The 19,258-nt window shown below is 33.0% G+C and overlaps 2 protein-coding genes across 2 annotated transcripts in view; one reads left to right on the top strand and one right to left on the bottom strand.

Moving 5' to 3' along the window:
* LOC129004882 (methyl farnesoate epoxidase-like) overlaps positions 1 to 19,258 on the bottom strand; it is a 30,332-nt gene extending 11,074 nt beyond the window's left edge. The window contains exons 1-2 of the mRNA XM_054433576.1: positions 19,168 to 19,258; positions 16,715 to 16,966 (exon numbers count right to left, since the gene is read on the bottom strand). Coding sequence (XP_054289551.1) covers positions 16,715 to 16,966; positions 19,168 to 19,258 — 343 coding nt within the window. The remainder of the gene's footprint in view (positions 1 to 16,714; positions 16,967 to 19,167) is intronic.
* On the top strand, positions 177 to 15,289 carry LOC129004846 (60S ribosomal protein L15-like). The gene is made up of 5 exons (XM_054433507.1): positions 177 to 231; positions 5,083 to 5,262; positions 7,870 to 8,006; positions 12,974 to 13,084; positions 15,056 to 15,289. Exons 2-5 carry the CDS (start codon positions 5,091 to 5,093, stop codon positions 15,248 to 15,250), a joined length of 615 nt encoding a protein of 204 aa, XP_054289482.1. The 5' UTR covers positions 177 to 231; positions 5,083 to 5,090; the 3' UTR covers positions 15,251 to 15,289.

The following is a 19,258-nucleotide window of genomic DNA, read 5'->3' as shown; positions in this document are numbered from 1 at the left end:
TATCTTTGGCAAAATAATCGAAATAAAGAGAAGAGAAACTAAATCAAGTGTTACATAAACATTTTCAATATGCAGTACAACTATCCTCCTTCATAATCTATGACATAGAATTATTTTTCCTCCATGATATTTTTCGATTCTGCTTTCATCTCCAATTCTCCAACTCCACTTATGAGTTATTCTTACTCTTTCCGGCTGTAGATTTATATGCAGCATAGGTTATCTTCGTAGGTGAGTATCTTAGAAATTATTTATTTAAATAAGGTCTAGTACATATAACAATTTATGGATAATTATTTTCTTATTTCAAAAGGATGATGTTGTTGAATTCATAACACTCGCACTGTGTTAAAATTTATAAAATGGCCAGTTGGCCGTCGATGTAGGCTTGACGTAACGCAGGTTATGTGTGCATCATGCTAGCCTCCTTTATTGAACACAAATCGAGCCACAGTTTTCCTTTATGAATAGAGTTATTTAGCCCTAGGTTCAAATTATTTGCGGTTGTCTAAGCCTACGTGAAGGCATGACGTGAATGTGGATTGCAAAAAATTGTAGGCTAATGAGCAGTTGCATTTTGGTCATGCCCTTGGGCTAGCAGTTCAAGGCTACCTAGGCCGATGTTAGGCCTATTTTGATTGTTTTTTTTTAATTACAAACCTTTTAAGTTAAGTTACCGTACTCGCATACGGATTGTAGGCTAAATGCCAAAGTGTAGGCCAAGGCTTTAGGCCTAACCTGTAAACAACCACTAAGTAGGCTACCAAGTTATTTCAATATAACACAAATTTGAACATAAGTTAACCCTAGCAGTGGCCAATGTTAGAAGTGGGGAATGGCCAACCCATTTTGGCGATTTTGCAGACCATTTTTTGAAAATTCTTAAAAATTCAACCGTACAAGTAAACCTAGCCAACCTCATATTCATTTTGTTCGGAAAGAACAGGAGAATCATAAGAATAGAAATAGTAATATCATAATGATTTAGACAGTGTATTTTATCGGTAAAGTGAAAAAAATAAAAAAAATGAATTTTTTTTTTGAAATTTCAAAAGCGGCCTCTGCTTTTTTTTCTACGGATTTTTTTATGGGAAATTCATTATATACATTTTGTAGACAATCTAATTCCCTACATAGAAATATATAACATGTTAGGAAAATATTTTTTTTTATAAGTTTTTGGGGCGAAATATAATGACAAACGGAGAACCGAAAAAATTGAAAACCGTACAGTGTTAGTTTATGTTGTAAAAAGTTCTATAATATATGTGTATACTAATAATGGTAAAACTGAACTTAAACTACTTATGTTATATTGAACTTGAAAATCGTGTTTGAAAATCAAGAAAAATGCTAGAAATCAATGATTTTAGACGCATGTAAAACTTTTTGGGTACAATTTATTAACTGGACTAACTTATGCTAATAGGCCTATCTATTGAAACTATAAAATTAAAAATATTGTTTAATAATTGATATATTTACCAGCTATATCAGTAATAAAAATAAACTATCATAACCTAACCTAACCAACCAAACTTGCTGATAGTGAAAACATCGAATGAAGGTTTACTAATAATCGGTAGGCCTATTATAAGTTAAGTAGGTACCCAACTTCTTTTTACTACGTGTCAATAACTTAATACTAACCTAACCTAGCATAACCAGGGTTTAACTTACCAAAAAACGGTCATTTTGGCACATTGTTAACCTAAGCATGGGTTAGGTTGGGTTGGGTTAGGTTAGGTTAGGTTAGTTTATTATATATTTAATTTGTTTTACCCAAAAATTGGGTAATTTTTGGTAGGCCTAGGCCTACTTTACTATTTTTTACGATTTTTCAAACCTGGTTTCCTGGGTAAAAACGGCATTTGCCAAAAAGTGTTTAAAATGGACTAATAAAAAAACCCACCCTAAGTTAAAAAAGAAAATTACCAAGCCCCAAAAATCATTGATTTCTAGCATTTTTCTTGATTTTCAAACGTGATTTTCATGGTGAAATAGGCGTTTCCCCCAAAAGTGCCAATGGTAAAAAGTGCTTAAAATAGTCTAATTAAGGTAGATAAGGCAAAAAAAGTTCAACATAACATAAGTAGTATAAGTTCAGTTTTACCCTAATAATGATATATACATGTTTGTAAAGCTAATGAAGTAAGGAATCAAAAAAAGTCATAAAGTTTATGGTAAAAATAATTTTTTACCTATAAACATACGTATATAAAATAATGTTTTTATATTTTAGCGATTTCTCGAGAAAAAAATTCACAGTACTTAGTACCTATACAACTTTTGTACAAAATTTGTTTACTTCAAACCAACATAATAATCTTGTAGTGTATTCAATTACCTACATAAAAATGTATAACATGTTAGAAATATTTTTTTTTGTAGGTACGTAATAGGGACATAATAATACAATAACCGCAAAACCGCAAATAAGTGTAAACTATAGCCTACAGTGTTTGCTTGTGTTGTGAAACATTATGTAGGCTGATGATATGTAGCCTACATATTTGTAAAGCTAATGAAGTAAGGAATCCAAAAAAGTCATAAAGTTTATGGTAAAAATAATTTTTTTCTATAAACATACGTATATAAAATAATGTTTTTATATTTTAGCGATTTCTCGAGAAAAAAATTCACAGTACTTAGTATACAACTTTTGTACCAAATTTGTTTACTTCAAAACCAACATAATAATCTTGTAGTGTATTCAATTACCTACATAAAAATGTATAACATGTTAGAAATATTTTTTTTTGTAGGTACGTAATAGGGACATAATAATACAATAACCGCAAAACCGCAAATAAGTGTAAACTATAGCCTACAGTGTTTGCTTGTGTTGTGAAACATTATGTAGGCTGATGATATGTAGCCTACATATTTGTAAAGCTAATGAAGTAAGAAATCCAAAAAAGTCATAAAGTTTATGGTAAAAATAATTTTTTACCTATAAACATACGTATATAAAATAATGTTTTTATATTTTAGCGATTTCTCGAGAAAAAAATTCACAGTACTTAGTATACAACTTTTGTACCAAATTTGTTTACTTCAAAACCAACATAATAATCTTGTAGTGTATTCAATTACCTACATAAAAATGTATAACATGTTAGAAATATTTTTTTTTGTAGGTACGTAATAGGGACATAATAATACAATAACCGCAAAACCGCAAATAAGTGTAAACTATAGCCTACAGTGTTTGCTTGTGTTGTGAAACATTATGTAGGCTGATGATATGTAGCCTACATATTTGTAAAGCTAATGAAGTAAGGAATCCAAAAAAGTCATAAGTATGATGGTAAAAAGTTATTTTCACCTATAATTATGTATCAATTTGAGAACGTTTTGAATTTTTTGCGCATTTCCAGAAAATGGAGTGTACAGTATTTAGTAGCCTATATAATTTTTTTACCAAATTTTTTACACCCAAACCAATATAAACATGTTGTAGTGTATTCATTTACCTTTATAAAAATGTATAACACCTTGGGTATATCATTATATAGGTACAACAATCTCTGAATGTCAGAATCGTCATTTTAGGACATGATGCTAACAAAATACAACCTTTTATGAACACTATTTCACACAATTCAGTAATATTTATGCATGAAGATTACTGTTATACACACACACAACACTTCACTAACACTAACACTAAAACTAATAACATATTTAGTAATAAATCGCGGATAAAACTATTACCAACAACAACACAAACAAACAATGGCAATACAAGACAGCTGACAGACTGTAGCAGTAATGACTCACTTGTCGTCTACATGCGAGCATACAGAAATAACCCTGAGTGCAGGGCTGCCACTCTCTGAATCTAAATTTCTTCCTCTTCAAAATGATATACTATATGACTAGTAATAATAACTTTCACTGTATATAATTTGTATTTTCCATACTGTCACCAGACGACTGTTGGCCATTTGTTAGAAATTTCAAAAACAGCTGTTTTCATAAAATCGTACCGATTGTGCAATCAATATTTAGTTATAAATATCACTACCACAATGAAAATAAAATCAATGGCTATCCAGTGGTACCACCCGCAACATCCCAAGACGAAAATTACCTTGGGAGCCGGCAGGAGAACACTGAGGGCGACGGCGTCTGTGATTACACGACCCTTGCACCTTCTTTGGACATGGACTCGTCCTGTGGGGGTTGTCTGTTGAAGATACTTTTGGGATGTTGAAGACTTGCCTGACGAACTTTAGACGTTTGGATGATTTTATTAAAGATTAAGTGTGAACTATAATTTAGTTTTTCATTCAATAGGCTACGTTTTCGCTGTCCTGTTTTAGGGCCTTATAAATATGGAATTCTTCGAGGGTGTCAAGAGTAAAACCTTTGCTGAAAACTTCAATTCCAGTGCTATGTTCTTCATCCATAATGTGTTGAGCATAACTTGATTTTTGAGGATTTATTCGGGGATTTGGTTTATGTTCCTTAGCCCTTTTGGCAAAGGATCTGCCTGTTTGTCCTATGTAAAACTTATCACAGTCATTACATTTTAATTTTTAGATGCCCCAGTATTTTCTAATTGGTTATCATTATGATCATTATGCTGTGATTTGGGTTTAAGTAGGCTATCAATTTTATTGGAGGTTCTAGGTGCTGGAATTATGTTGAATGGTTTGAGTTCTTTCTTCAATAAATTATGGAGTCTATGGCCATATTCAATGGGAACGTATTTAGGTTTTATTTCATTTTGTTGTTCAGTTTTATCAGACGACTGTGCTAACAACGTGACCATGACGCAACTAGCGTCAAAACCATGGTTGTAGATATTACAACTTTTTATTGAACTGGGATGAAATTAAAGGTAACTAAACCACAATTATTTTATATTTGTCTTACCAGTTCAGGGGCAAGCCACAACAATGAGTAAATTGTATTATTTACCATGAAGTATAGGCTACTGTAGAAAAGATCCATTTAGTTGATTTGTGTGAGCACTGAGTTAGGTATTGTCTTTTTTAACTCTAACTTAATTAACTTGTTGAGTAAATAACTTAATTTGATAGTAACTTAAATTAACTTCTTATGTTTTCTTAGGCATCAAGATGGGTGCCTACAAGTACGTACAGGAGTTGTACCGCAAGAAGCAGAGCGATGTGTTGAGGTTCTTGCTGCGTATCCGAGTGTGGCAGTACCGTCAGATGACCAAGATGCACCGAGCACCTCGCTCAACACGACCTGACAAAGCGAGGAGACTCGGCTACAGAAATAAGGAAGGTCAGTCAGCTACGGTACTCAATGTTGCTTTAATTAGTAAAAAACTGTAGGATAACACAGCAAACTGGTATATCTGTTAGGCTTTCTAGGTTTTTTGGTTTGGATGAGTTTAATTTTAGCCAATTTCTCATATAGGGATTAAACTATTTTTTGTTATACAATTTTTAGGTGAAAGTTTTATTTAAACAAACTATACACAACTAACAACTAAACAATCATACACTGTTCAAAATTATACTTCAGCCTAAGGTATCTGAAATCTTTTGAATACAATACAATATCCTATACGTGGAAACTCAGGCTCGACTTGAGTTCGTTCATTTCAGATGATCCGAATGAACCTCCCTAACTTACAAGTTTTCTTCCAAGCCTTTAATGATTTTAATGCCTTTGTAAATTCCTTTGTATATAGCCTAAGTGCTGTACAAAGTAATAAATATAAAAAAAATGAATACCTACATATCAGACTAATTTTTACATATTAATTTATATACATACTCCTACATCAGTATTTTTACATATTTTTTATTGACTAAACAATCTTCAAAAAAATGTTGAATAATTCTGTTTAATGTTTAATAATTTTGAATAAACTAAATGCTCTGAAGAATTTGATTCTTATCAGCTTTTGACTGTCGAGTTGACAGACACTGTGTCCAATTACTGGGTGTCAAGTTAGTGAGATTTTACTGTTAAAGTTTTTCAGATTTAAAGATAGCACTGACAAACGCAGGCCTACAGCGCTAGTCCAATTTTAAATTAGTTCTGATCAATTACATTTGAATTTCGTACTAGGGAATCTATTTTGGCTTTTTTTAGGATTTCCAATTAGGCCAAGGTACTTGATTATTGGAAAAGTGTTTAACAATTATTTAATTAATAGGCTATCCTTTATTTATTTTAAACACCTTATAAACGCACACACATCATAGATGCAAAACTATTTTTTATAATTTTGCTCATAACTGTGTGCTGACAGTAAAGAGAAGATTCGCTAACACCACACTTATGTGTGACGTTTGATAGTAGCTTCACTACATTTTTTATTCTTTTTGAATACAACTAATTCTATTTATGTTTTATGTTCTGTAATAAAATTTAATTAGCTATTTAATGATTTTGCCTCATGCTAAGATGCAATCTACAATAGACTGCTAAGGGCAGGCGCGCATAGCCTGACCTCGACCACGTCCAAATGCCCGACCACAACAAATGTACATACCAGCCAAGCTTCCATGTCAAGATGAATGTTTATGAAGTAGCTGCTGTAGTGCATTTGTTTTGTGGATACGTTAAATAGAAGAAAAAACTATGCTGGGTGCATCCGATGTTAACTGTCCTCCCAAGCTGCATTCGTTCGTCCTTCTTTTGGCTGTCTGACGATAGATCCCGTAAAAGAGAGCCTTTCTTCAATAGCCACAATAAAACATTCAGTGACCAAATAAAACTGTGGCATTATAAAAGAAGTTATTTCACACCACACAAAAAAACAAGTGAACACCTTTTGCTTGATCAGAAGCAGAGGCCTACCTACTAGTTGGGTGAGAGTCAGAGGCAGTGCATGTTGCACTATGACAATGTGTTCAATTTTTGGCTGCAACAGCTAGTGAGTCGGGCCCGACCAAAGTCCTCGGAGTCTGGTTATCCGACCAGTTGGCCAGTGCATGATATTCCATTTACGCCTATTGTAAAGCCGGACATCTGACTGGTCGGAGTCTGTTTGGGCTAGTGCACGCCAGCACTTAGTCTGACCACCATTTTTCAGGACCTTTTATGTGCATAGCTAAACAAAACTTCTCATCCCATTGTAAATATTGAAGCTCGTTTTTCGTGTCCTTTATGTTATTGACACTGATCACTGGTGTGACAAAATTTTGTTTCCGTTATTTTAGGGTTAATTTCATGATTTGGGCTTTACTGCCAAACTAAGGGACGAGTTGTTGTTTATGATTAGATTGTTTTATTTGGTTAAACGAGGTTTTAAATTACTGAAATATCCAGAAACAAATTGTAAACAAAACACAACGTTCCTCTACAGTGCACCGGACGAAACTAACAATCAAATTGTCTCAGCTTATCCAGAAGGATGAGAAATCTAATGGATGTTTTATCTATGGTATAAGTTAGCCTAGTTTGGTTTCAAATATTTACAAAAGTTGAATTTGTAAACTTGAACTTTGATTCCAACCTATGACTTATTTTATTTATTTAAATCAAATATTGCCTATTTCTTGACAAATCCTGTTACTCATGTGCGATTTGTGTCATGATAGGAATTTTGAAATTAGTTAAGAGTATTTTAGTAGTCTTACCATCTATTTCTTTTATAAAAACTAAACTAACATAACCACCTCATTTGTTTTGATATATCCATGTGTTCGTTACGTCTAAACAAACACAACACATTTTTTTCAGTGTCGAAATGAAAATATAAAATTTAAACCTACAGTACTTATGATTAGTTCCTTTGTAAATAAACAGCTCCCTTTTGTAATTCTTAAGTGTTATAAATTTCTTGACCATGTAGGCCTACCTGATGATGGGTTTAAGTGTGGTTATAATTCACCTGGCTCAAAGTTTTATTGATCAAGTTTGAAATATCCACAGGGTTCTGCATCTTCCGTATTCGAGTTCGCCGTGGAGGCCGCAAGCGCCCTGTGCCCAAGGGAGCCACCTACGGCAAGCCTAAGAGCCACGGAGTTAACCAGCTGAAACCCGTGCGAAACCTCCAGTCTGTAGCCGAGGCAAGTAGTCTTGTATTATTCATTATAAGAAACTTACTCTGATATCAGTATTGCACAACCTTATATATTAAGAGGCAAGTATCTGCTTGCTTTTGTTTTGGAAGTGCAGATAGAAATGTGAAGTTTCGCTAACACCACACAGTTGTGTGAGGTTTGATAGTAGCTTCACAACACTTATTCTAACTTATTTGATTTAGGCTACTGTTTGTCGAGTAATTTTTTGTCATACTATATTGGCTTTTCGAACGAATGATGTAAGTAGGCCTACTAGATGCACAAACAGAACTGTTGCTGAGGAATATTTTTTTTGTCAATTCATAAAAATTTTCCTCAGTTAAAATGTGTCAACCTTTAAAATAACAAACTGATAAAAACCAAGCTGATTTATATTTATATAAAAGTAGCTCATTAAATTAATATGAAAACTAAGAATTTCAGTGGGGCTAATTTAAAAGTGCCAAGTTTTTCATAGTCAACAAAAGACGCTACTGTGTAATACATTTATTTGATAATGAATATTGCAATTAGGCCTATGGCTTAAAGATTTGATATTATCAATAGGCCTAAATTTTTTATAGGCCTTACATAAAGATAGACCTGTAATGCACAACCTCAAATTTGTTAAGGCAAGTAAATACCTGCTTTGATTGAAGTTAAGTGCAGATAGAAATGGGAAGATTCGCTAACGCCACGCTTTTGTGTGAGGTTTGATAGTAACTTCACAACACTTCTGATTGTTATCTCTTTGCCCTGAGGTTTTAACATATGGGTCATTCCATGTCAGTTCAACCAGGCAAGTTCACCCACCATCTCAGATTTTTATGAAACTTGGTATATTTGTTCTACACATAAAGATAAGTAGAACCACCAAATTTGAATTTTTTATATCTTTTAGTTTTTGAGTTATGGCATTTTTAAATTTGGAATTTTTGCGATTTCCGCGCCTCTATGAGCACCAGCCGTTACGTATCGTTTAAGAGAAAATAATTTCTCATTTTTTTATTTTTCACCCAATCTTGATAAAATTTTCAAGTTAGGTAATTATAACTATAAGGAGATTGTGAAAAATGTACCACTCACCTATGTCAAATCTAACAACAACAAAAAAATCATATTCCTGAATTTATTTTATTTTAAAAAATTGGAACACGACTTAACGTTATATTCAATATTTCAAAGAGGGAAAAAGATAACCAAGAATTTTTTTCTTCCTACATTATCTACATGAAATAGGCTAAAACTTAGTAAAATAAGAAATCTGTGTATTTTACTCCTTCTATTTATTAAATGCATTTAAAATTTTAAAATCATAATATACTAGCAATATTGTTATCCTAATTACAGAAGGGGTGTACATGACATTTGTACTTGATAAAACATTGAGTTATAAGCAGAATTGTAATAACAGCACACCTTAAGAATTGTAATAATAGCACACCTTAAAGTTATAGCCATTTCTACATCCAAGTTTTAAATATAAAACAATAATATTTACTGATACAAAGTAAATTTACCTGGTTACAGTATTTAATACCGTGTTTACATCCAGCAAAACATGTAAGTTGATAATAAAATATTACATAAAAACTAAAAAAAAAAACAAATCTTAAAACCATTTAGAATATCATCATGAGTCACCATATAGTTTAGAAGCAGATTTTTAGAAATTATTAGAATCAGAGAGATAGTTTTATTTAAGTGCAGAGCACCTTGCAACAGGAAACTTTCATGTCTAGATTGTCTATACAGGCTAAAAACCTATTTACTTCAACTAGGCTTTGTCAGTCTGTTGCCAGTGCTCGTTAACAGAGAGTTACAGAGAGTTAACACTGTAAACTGTGAGTGACATAAGTGGTTTTTATTATTTCATAAATATTTTAAAAATTTATCTATTTTCATAGTTGTTTTTTAAGTCATTGTGTGTTAATTTAGTCTATGTTATGTGAAAAAGTTCATTATAGATGAGCAAATTGAACATAAAAGAGTATTTTTTAAATTTAAATGTTAAGATATTTTAAAGCAAAATGGACAATAGGCCTAAGTGTTGTATAGGGTTATTGAAATTGACTGAATGTCACAAAACAGTGTATGTAAAAAACGTAGGGCTAGAAAATGTTACTGAACTGCCAAAGAAGAACTAGCCTAACTTGATTGCTATTAGAAGTGAATTAGATATCAAACAATTAAGTACAATCTGTTTTCATCACAAAAGCCTTTTGTTGACAAAATTTGAATTTCTACAAAAACTGTGCTGTGACCCATAAAAAAAACATAAAAAATCAATTTAAAAAAAATTATGAGTTGTAAATTTTCAACAAAGTGAAGCCTGTAAAAAAAAGGACTGAAAGTGAAACCAGGAGAAAGGTTATGTACAAATTGCTACAAAGTGTGGAACTTTGAGTAACTGTACAGAAAATATACTTGATGATGATTTTACACTTCCAACTGACACTGAGGCTCAATTTCAAAAAGAAGACGCAATTGAGGCTTTAAATTCGTCATTGAGCGATGCTGGATGTTCACCCCTTAAATTACATGCAGTGAATGAAAAATCCAAAATTAGTTATGCACAGAATAAATTGGAAAAACTCCAGCAAAATGTAAAAAAGAAGATTGAAACCGTTTAAGTTGTGGAAGTACCTTCGAAAGTACCTAAGTTAGAAAAAACTACTGAAGTAAAAGCAGAATAAATGGACTTAATTGTTGAGAAAATAAATAGTGAACTAACAACATCTTTCTAAGAAGAAAATACAATTATTAACTATTCCTGCTGCTCTAGATTGGTCGAGAACAAAAATCAAGACTACTTTTGCAGTGTCCGATTACTCTGTACGACAAGCTCAGAAATTATATAAAGAAAAAGGATTTCTGGCTGAACCTGAATCGAGAAATGGGAAGAAACTTACTCCTGAGGTTGAAGAGTTGGTAATGAATTTTTATCAAAACGATGAACAGTCTAGACTTTTACCTTGTATGAAAGATGTGGTAAGCTTAGGTAAAAAAACATATGAGAAAAAAGGCTTATCTTAAGTAATCTTAATAAACTATTAGCAAACTTCAAATGGGAATATCCTGAAATTAAGATAGGATTCTCTAAGTTTTGTGCTCTTCGTCCCAAATGGTGCATTTTGAGACTCCACACACCTCGACGGGAAGAACATAAATTTTCAATTGAGTGCACCAAACCGATTGAAAGCCTAGCTTCTTCAAGAACAGTTTGGTTTACTTTGCCAAAGTCCTCAAGAATATTTAAATGCCCAGTTGAGAATGTTTTGTGATGTAAATACGATATTAAATACTGTAACCAGGTAAAATTTTTAACTTTGTATCAGTAAATATTAGTACCGGTACGGTATTTTATATTTAAAACTTGAATTTAGAAATGGGGTTTTACAGATGTATATTTCACAAGACATATTATTATTACAGTTCTGCTTATAACTCAATGTTTTATCAAGTACAAATGTCATGTACACCCCTTCTGTAATTAGGATAACAATATTGCTAGTATATTATGGTTTTAAAATTTTAAATGCATTTAATAAATAGAAGGAGTAAAATACACAGATTTTTTATTTTACTAAGTTTTAGCCTATTTCATGTAGATAATGTAGGAAGAAAAAAATTCTTGGTTATCTTTTTCCCTCTTTGAGATATTGAATATAACGTTAAGTCGTGTTCCAATTTTTAAAAATAAAATAAATTCAGGAATATCATTTTTTTGTTGTTGTTAGATTTGACATAGGTGAGTGGTACATTTTTTCACAATCTCCTTATAGTTATAATTACCTAACTTGAAAATTTTATCAAGATTGGGTGAAAAATAACAAAATGAGAAATTATTTTCTCTTAAACGATACGTAACGGCTGGTGCCCATAGAGGCGCGGAAATCGCAAAAATTCCAAATTTAAAAATGCCATAACTCAAAAACTAAAAGATATAAAAAATTCAAATTTGGTGGTTCTACTTATCTTTATGTGTAGAACAAATATACCAAGTTTCATCAAAATCTGAGATGTTGGGTGAAAAAAATATTTTTTTGTGGTTGAATTGACATGGAATGACCCATATGGCTGTTCATTACTAATTTAGTGATTGCCTTATTACAATATTTTTGAATGTAATAAGTGTGGTTGTGTTAATTAAGGCCATTGAGCCTTTGCGGTTTTTGGAGGGAATATAAGCTCAAGATGTTCCAAGATTTTGATTTTAGGCCTAATTGCCTAATCTATACATGGTGTCTACTCTATTTGCAAAAACCGGGAATCCTACAGAAATTAAAAATTACCATCAAATATCCTGAAACACTCCTTAAAGTTAGCCAACCCTCCGGGAGTCCCAAATACAACAGTTAATACTTTGGAGTAGCAATCATCTGAAGCACAGTCAGTCAGAGATGTCCGTCAATCAAAAGGCCAATCTCCAGTGTTGCCTCAATTGCGAGAGACTATCAGCGGTGACACTGTGACTAGCCATACTCATATTAGCCTATATTATATACCACAATAAAATGTTATTCCTAGGAAAGTGTTTTTTTTTTAAAGCACAAGTCTAAAAATGAATAAGTTAAAATACATAATCCAATTTCAAACTTACAATTTATAAATTTAATCTTTTTTGTAGTTCAATGGATTACGTGATAAGAATGATTATTTCTTTTAAAACATCTTAATAAACATTCATCTCGTAAAGGTGGTGTGATGAAGTTTAAAGTAAAGTTCCAAAAGTAGTACTTACATTCTTGAATTTGTCTTTAGGGATAACACCTTTAGCCTAATTTGTAAGCGAGATTTAGTAGATATCTTCTATAATACTTGACAGTGATGACAATTTAAAAATTCCTTTGAAATCCAGTGATGACTTATCTTCCTTGGATGTCTGATGTCAAAATGCAAGTGCAATTGGCCTCTAGTTTTGAAGTTATAGCCTACATGATAATTACTCTCAACCTTGTCCCTATGTTCAGGAGCGAGTGGGTCGCCGCTGTGGTGGCTTGAGAGTTCTCAACTCCTACTGGGTGGCTCAAGACTCTACGTACAAATACTACGAAGTGATCTGCGTTGACCCATCACACAAGGTATGGAGATTTTGATAATTTATTTGCATAATACTACCATTGCCTATGAAATTGTGTCTGAAGCACTGTCCCAAAAATCAAAAGGTTCAATGATGATGGTTTTACAAACCCATGATAATCTGTGATGCATACATCTTCCTTGGATGTCTGATGAACCATTAGTAAAATTACTATTCTAGCATCTTCACTTTTTTCAGATTATCCGGCATGAAAGGTTATATTTTGGACAAAGTAATTTTAAATGCTTATATAAACAAACTTTTAAAGATATATTTGGTAAATCCCACCTTTTTAACTATTGAAAACTGTCCAAGATTAGCATACATGGTATACAGTTCAAAGGTTCAATGATGATGGTTTTACTAACCAATGATAAACTGTGATGCATACATCTTCCTTGGATGTCTGATGAACCATTTGTATAGGCCATAATGAGTTTTTCTGTCATATCAATTTATGATATTATAATCAAATATTGAATAAATAAAATAACATTTGCTTGTTATCCAATGTTAAATACGATTCTATGATGATGTACAAATTATCAGTTGATACTCTGTGATTGTTTTATCTTCCTTGGATATCTGATGAATCATGTTTAACATACTTTTGACGGTTTTTATATTTAAATTCAAAATTATTTTTATGATGCTGTCATTGTTAAAGTAAGCCTTGCAAATGTTGGTTATGATTTTTTTAAATTATTAGTTTCATTAACTTTTGATAATTGAATTTCGCTATTTTACTGTTTGATTCTAAACACTGAATGAAAACAGTTCCCTTTTCTCAGCATTCTAGGCCTAATCAAATCTTGTAAACTACAAATTAGTTTTCCTACAGTTACCTAACAATGTACATGTTCTCTCACTGATTTGAGAAAGCAAAGTGGCCAATTCGCTCATCAGTGAGACAATGTTAACATTGTCTCACTCTAATTACTTTGTCTCACTCCAGATTTGCAACGTGAAGGCACGAAATAGTGAGCGCGTAACATGCAAGCAACGTCGTATGCGCGCGAAGTACGTTGGCAGCACTGGCTGTAAATCAGATGGTCAGCTGTTGTACTGTTGTATTTGTCACTTCACATTAAATGTTATATTAAAAGTTCACTTCTGTGTAAAAATAGGTTATGTTTCTTCATATTTCTTCACAAATGTTTTTGTTTTATGGTAACTGTAGGAAAAGTATAATGTGCAACTCGAGTTCAAAGTACAATTGCCTCACTCGAGAAACCATTCCTCACTCGCCTACGGCTCGTGAGTAAGGATTTCTCTCGAGTGAGTCAATTGCTCACTTTTCTCACTAGTTGCACAAATAACTATTTACTCATTGTCCTGATAGTTTTCATGATTCTATGATGATGCACAAATTACTAAATGAAACCCTGTGATTGTTATATCTTCCTTGGATGTCTGATGAATCATGTTTCAAACTTTTAAGGTAGTCTAGTATATATTCTAGGTTATTCAAGTATTTTGGTTTCGCTGATATTTTGTTAACAATTGTTTTTATTTTATAGTTTTCAGCTCACAATTATTTTCACTAAGCAGCACAATATAAAACAAATTGACATTGTTAGATGTTTTAAATTACTAAAAAAAGTAAAAGTATGTTACTTAAGGTGAATTGAGTTCGCCTTTTGAGCACCCGCACAGGAAAAACCTATTCAATCATTGTAATCAGCTTAATAAATTGACTATCAACTACACAATTTATTAGAACCACAACTATTGTAAACTTAGATGAATCAATAAACTTTTAATGTTCCGAATTTAAAATCTAAAATTTCTCTTAAGTTTCAGTCTAAGAAGAGGGAATAATACACTGATATTGTCTATAATTTACACATCTTAGTAATTCTCACAAGATGTATGTAAGTTAAATCATTTTGTTAAAGTAGATTAGATGCTTGTGTTTGAGATAAAAAAAATATTGAATATAGTCATAAGATTTTTTTTAACTTTGTTCTAGGCCATCCGGCGAGACGCGAAGGTGAACTGGATTGTGAACGCAGTTCACAAGCACCGTGAGATGAGAGGCAAGACCTCGGCTGGTAGAAAGTCCCGAGGTCTGGGCAAGGGCCACCGCTTCTCCCAGACCAAGGGAGGCTCCCGTCGCGCTGCCTGGAAGAGGAGGAACACGCTGCAGCTGCGCAGGAAGCGTTGATGTTAGCGTTTTACTTATTAAACTTTACTTTAAACCCAGCGTTTTGTCAGTATTCCTTCATTATTTCTTGTAACCCTTTTCCTAGTTGTGTTGCATTTTTGTAACTCAAGTTTTTTAAGCAGCAATAAAGTGTTGACAATGTTTTGGAATTAAAATATGTGGTCTATTCTGATTTTTTCAGTTGAATGGGTTGGTTTTTAACTTTTAAAACACTCTTTTTCAGGTCATTTTTTCAAGTAGGCTACCAAAAATCCTGAAACTTTTTTGGCCTTTTTATTTAATAAAAGTAGGTTTAATGGGCAACTAGTTTTCCTGCTACAGGGAAGGTAATCAATTTCTTTATAAAATGTCAATAGATTAGTTTGAAATATAAAAAAAATGGATCAAACAAAATATATCCATTAACAAGCAAACTGCAACAGTTTGTTTGTTTATTTAGTTCGTTAATTTGAGGATAAACAAAGGGAATTAACAATTTTGGAGTTTTTATTTTTTTCTATAAAAATTTAGTGTACAACACAACTGGGGACCTCAAAACAAAAAGCAGGGTGTCCACATTCTGGAAAGTCAGAATAGTCATGGAAAAAACTTCTGGTCATTAAAAGTCATGGAAATAGGCATAAAGTCATGGAAATCTCCAATGATGGCTGGATTTCATTTAAAATGCTCTAGTCGACCGTAACCCTGACTATTGTACCATTTTTCCGAATTTTTCACAAATGTACGACGATTTAATTTATACAGTTGTCTTAGTTTATGGATTTTGAGTTTGTATTAGTTCATTGTTGTACCTATTGTACTCCATTGTTATCTGTTAATACATATTTCAGTATTTTCTGTGAAATAACTTGTCTAGGCAGTATTATTCTTGTGTGTATGGCATATTATATTTTTTGAGTTAAGTTTGTGAGTCATGGAAATCAATGGTTAATGGTCATGGAAAGTCAGGGAAATTAATGAAAAAATTTCTGTGGACACCCTGAAAAAGTAAATTATTCCCATGGTCTTACCATGAGTCTTATGTGTAAATCGATGTAATATATTAATGTCAAAATTTATATAAATTATCTATGCACTTGTGAATAAAAATATGTAAATACTGAAAAGCTAGTACTGTATGAAATTTGCTATAAAATTACCAGAACTGAAAAGAAACAACAATACATTTATTTATTTATATTTGAAATATTTAAAAATTCTCATCGCTCTTGGGCTCAATAGTCCACTTTGATACAAGGTGTGGAGAGGCTGCAATTTGGTACTAGATGTTGCATCAGTGCCCATCCCCTGGATCCACGTTACTTTGTTCACGACTATAATTCATCTTCGATCCTTCTCTAGTGGTTGTCAATCGTAGGAATGAAGTAGATACAATTTGGGTGCAGTCTATAATACATTTTGCTGAAGTATGAATGCTATTGCTCATTTTGGGTGAAATGACTTGAAAATTGAGAACCTACTCACCCAATCTTTCACCGAACGAGCGCAGTCTAAAGAAGAAGCCATCTGGTCTACCATCAAAATCTTCTCGTGTCGAAACTTGTTTGACGAGTTTGTAGCCAGAGACGATGACGATGAGGTCTCTGCCGAGTCGTAGACCAACTACTGAGCCAAACATCTCTGCTAGACGACACCACACAAGATGAGTGAAGCCAAGATGCTTGCGAAGAGATATTACTTGCAGTAAGTTGCCAACAACAGGCAGCCATCGGGGTCCTGCAAACGAAGTGAGAGTTAAAGAAGTAGTGTGTCTACTTGACTAACCAGTGACTAGTAGCTTTACTCTCAGAGAATTAAAGGTACAGAGGAAACGTTTGATAGTACACTTAACAAATTCAACACCCCCCCTAGTCACAATGTACTACAACACTCAAGGTGGAGGAAGACTCTGTGCGATGAAAATTTCACAATTATCTCATATTCCCCACCCAATATACTGGAGATTAGAGCGAATGGTCATCCCAAATGCATGTTTCCTCCGTACCTTTTCTTTGCTTAACCCAAACTTCGGTTGAATAACAGACAAAAGTAACAATAATAAGAGCCTTATTATGCGCGGCCACTCGAGTGGAGCGGTAAATTTGACAAGGTAAAGGTCTTCATAAATTTGACAAAACTCTGATCACACAGTGTTGAAGTAGTATGACAACGTCTATTCAGCAGCATATAAAAGAAGAGTTTTCATTTGATTGCTAGCACTCCAGATTTTCAATAAATGGTATATTTCATCACTAGGGCATAAAGTGACCCCCGTCTAAACAATTTTGATTCCTTCTCTTGCCACATCGACCAATGTATTCCATTATCATGTACTTATTTGCTAATTGATTAAACTCTGACGTAGTTTTGTGAAATCGTGCCATCAGGTTGCTGTCAAAAATGAACTTAATTGATATGCTAGGGGCTATTGCCTTGGCCGTCTATCACATAAAGTTGTGCATGTATTTTGTGGATGGGATGGACCATAATTGTAGTGAATTTGGCCACAAATCTTGATCATTTGGGGAACCACATCCATAACCTAGCCCGGCTTTGTTGGCAACACATTATGCAAATGAGATGAGATGTAATGGCACTGTTTTATTTCCACGTGTATGTAATGAGGTTTAGATGCGTTGTTCAACCTAGCTTGATGTGTATACAATCAAGCTAGACTAGAAGAAATTCTATGCTATACACGAATACCAATTAAATCACTTTGAAACTTCAAATTACTTTTTTAGATTCGAGCACCTCCGAAACCATCGTACAGACAATCGTACTTAGAAAGTCGACGAAAACAATGATTTCTTTAAATTACTAATGTAGGTATACGAGAATGAAGTAAGAACAATTTTGAGGGAAGTTGTGTTAAAATACCCTTGTTACGTTAGAAATAGTTCGGAGTTAAAATTCCTAAATACAACATCCAACCAATGTGATCTTTTATCTGAGTAGATAAACCAACAAAAAGGTGCTGTCGGACCAAACGCATGAGGTCATACAGTTAATTAATTGTAATAAACTCTGCAAAGTAAATGCACTGGTGCACTCCAAGCTGTAAATATTAACAGGGGTTTCCATTGGTCTATTTACTTTTTAGGAGCGACTCCAATCTCTTCTCTAAATATTCTCTTAAAATCTAAGTACAATACAATGCAGCTTAAACTCGCAAAAGCTTGTATTTTCAGTAGTATTTCGTTACGACTCGATAACTGAGTGAAATTACCTTTACAGAGGTTAACTGCAAGAAAGGACCATGAGGTCATAAGTTCGCCTCAATAAAGAATATTTTTGATTTCATTACTTATATTTTATTATATTTTTGTATAAAAAATTAGCTATTGTAATCGATGCTTTGGAATCTTTTACCTTTTCTAGCACAAGACACAGGGTATTATTTCTAGAGTTCTCTGAATTATCTTTTGACCCCTTATCGTAATTTTACAATAAATCTACAAGTTCATTATTAATTTCTAGGGACGTTAAAATGCCTATATTGTTCCAGCGAGCGCCCAAGATTCTTATACAGTATACAGTTCAAAATATTTTAGGTATTTTTGAGCCCTCAGGAAAAAAAACGTCCTACTTGAAGTTTCAATTGAAAGCATACAATAGCATAAGTTACCATGAGAATTCTAAAACATATAGGACTGTATTCAAACGTGCTTCAGTACAAAATGCCAACACAATTTTCACTGCTTCTAAACGCGCCCTTTTAGTTGAAACTCAGTCAAGATACAATACATTTTTACCGATCTTATTGAGTCATTTTTGTCAGCGTGTTAATAAGATAAGGCAACAAATTAAAGTCCCCTGGTTTAGGTGTTGGGCTGATACAAAATTAGAAAACTTAGTTGCCGTACACCACATATTTTTGGCGATAGAGTCAGTAGGCTAACCTAAACATCAGTCTGAACAAAATATATTCAAGTTACCTGGCGGATAGTTGGGGGGCTTGATGACGTCATAAACCAAAACAGCAAACAGAATAATAAACAGAACCAAAACAACCGCTTGCACCCACAT

The sequence above is a fragment of the Macrosteles quadrilineatus genome, unplaced genomic scaffold (genome assembly GCF_028750875.1).
Source record: "Macrosteles quadrilineatus isolate MER2022 unplaced genomic scaffold, UCM_ALF_1.0 Scaffold_12__1_contigs__length_5162894, whole genome shotgun sequence".
Lineage (NCBI taxonomy): Eukaryota > Metazoa > Arthropoda > Insecta > Hemiptera > Cicadellidae > Macrosteles > Macrosteles quadrilineatus.
The sequence above is the reverse complement of the archived record's forward strand: the minus strand, read 5'-3'. Positions and strand labels throughout refer to the sequence as shown.

Bases quoted from the DNA above. Each gene is read 5' to 3' on its own strand.
- LOC129004846 (XM_054433507.1), top strand. From the start codon at position 5,091: ATGGGTGCCTACAAGTACGTACAGGAGTTGTACCGCAAGAAGCAGAGC. The intron at 5,263-7,869 runs GTCAGTCAGCTA...AAATATCCACAG, and splicing joins CGGCTACAGAAATAAGGAAG to GGTTCTGCATCTTCCGTATT. The intron at 8,007-12,973 runs GCAAGTAGTCTT...CCCTATGTTCAG, and splicing joins ACCTCCAGTCTGTAGCCGAG to GAGCGAGTGGGTCGCCGCTG.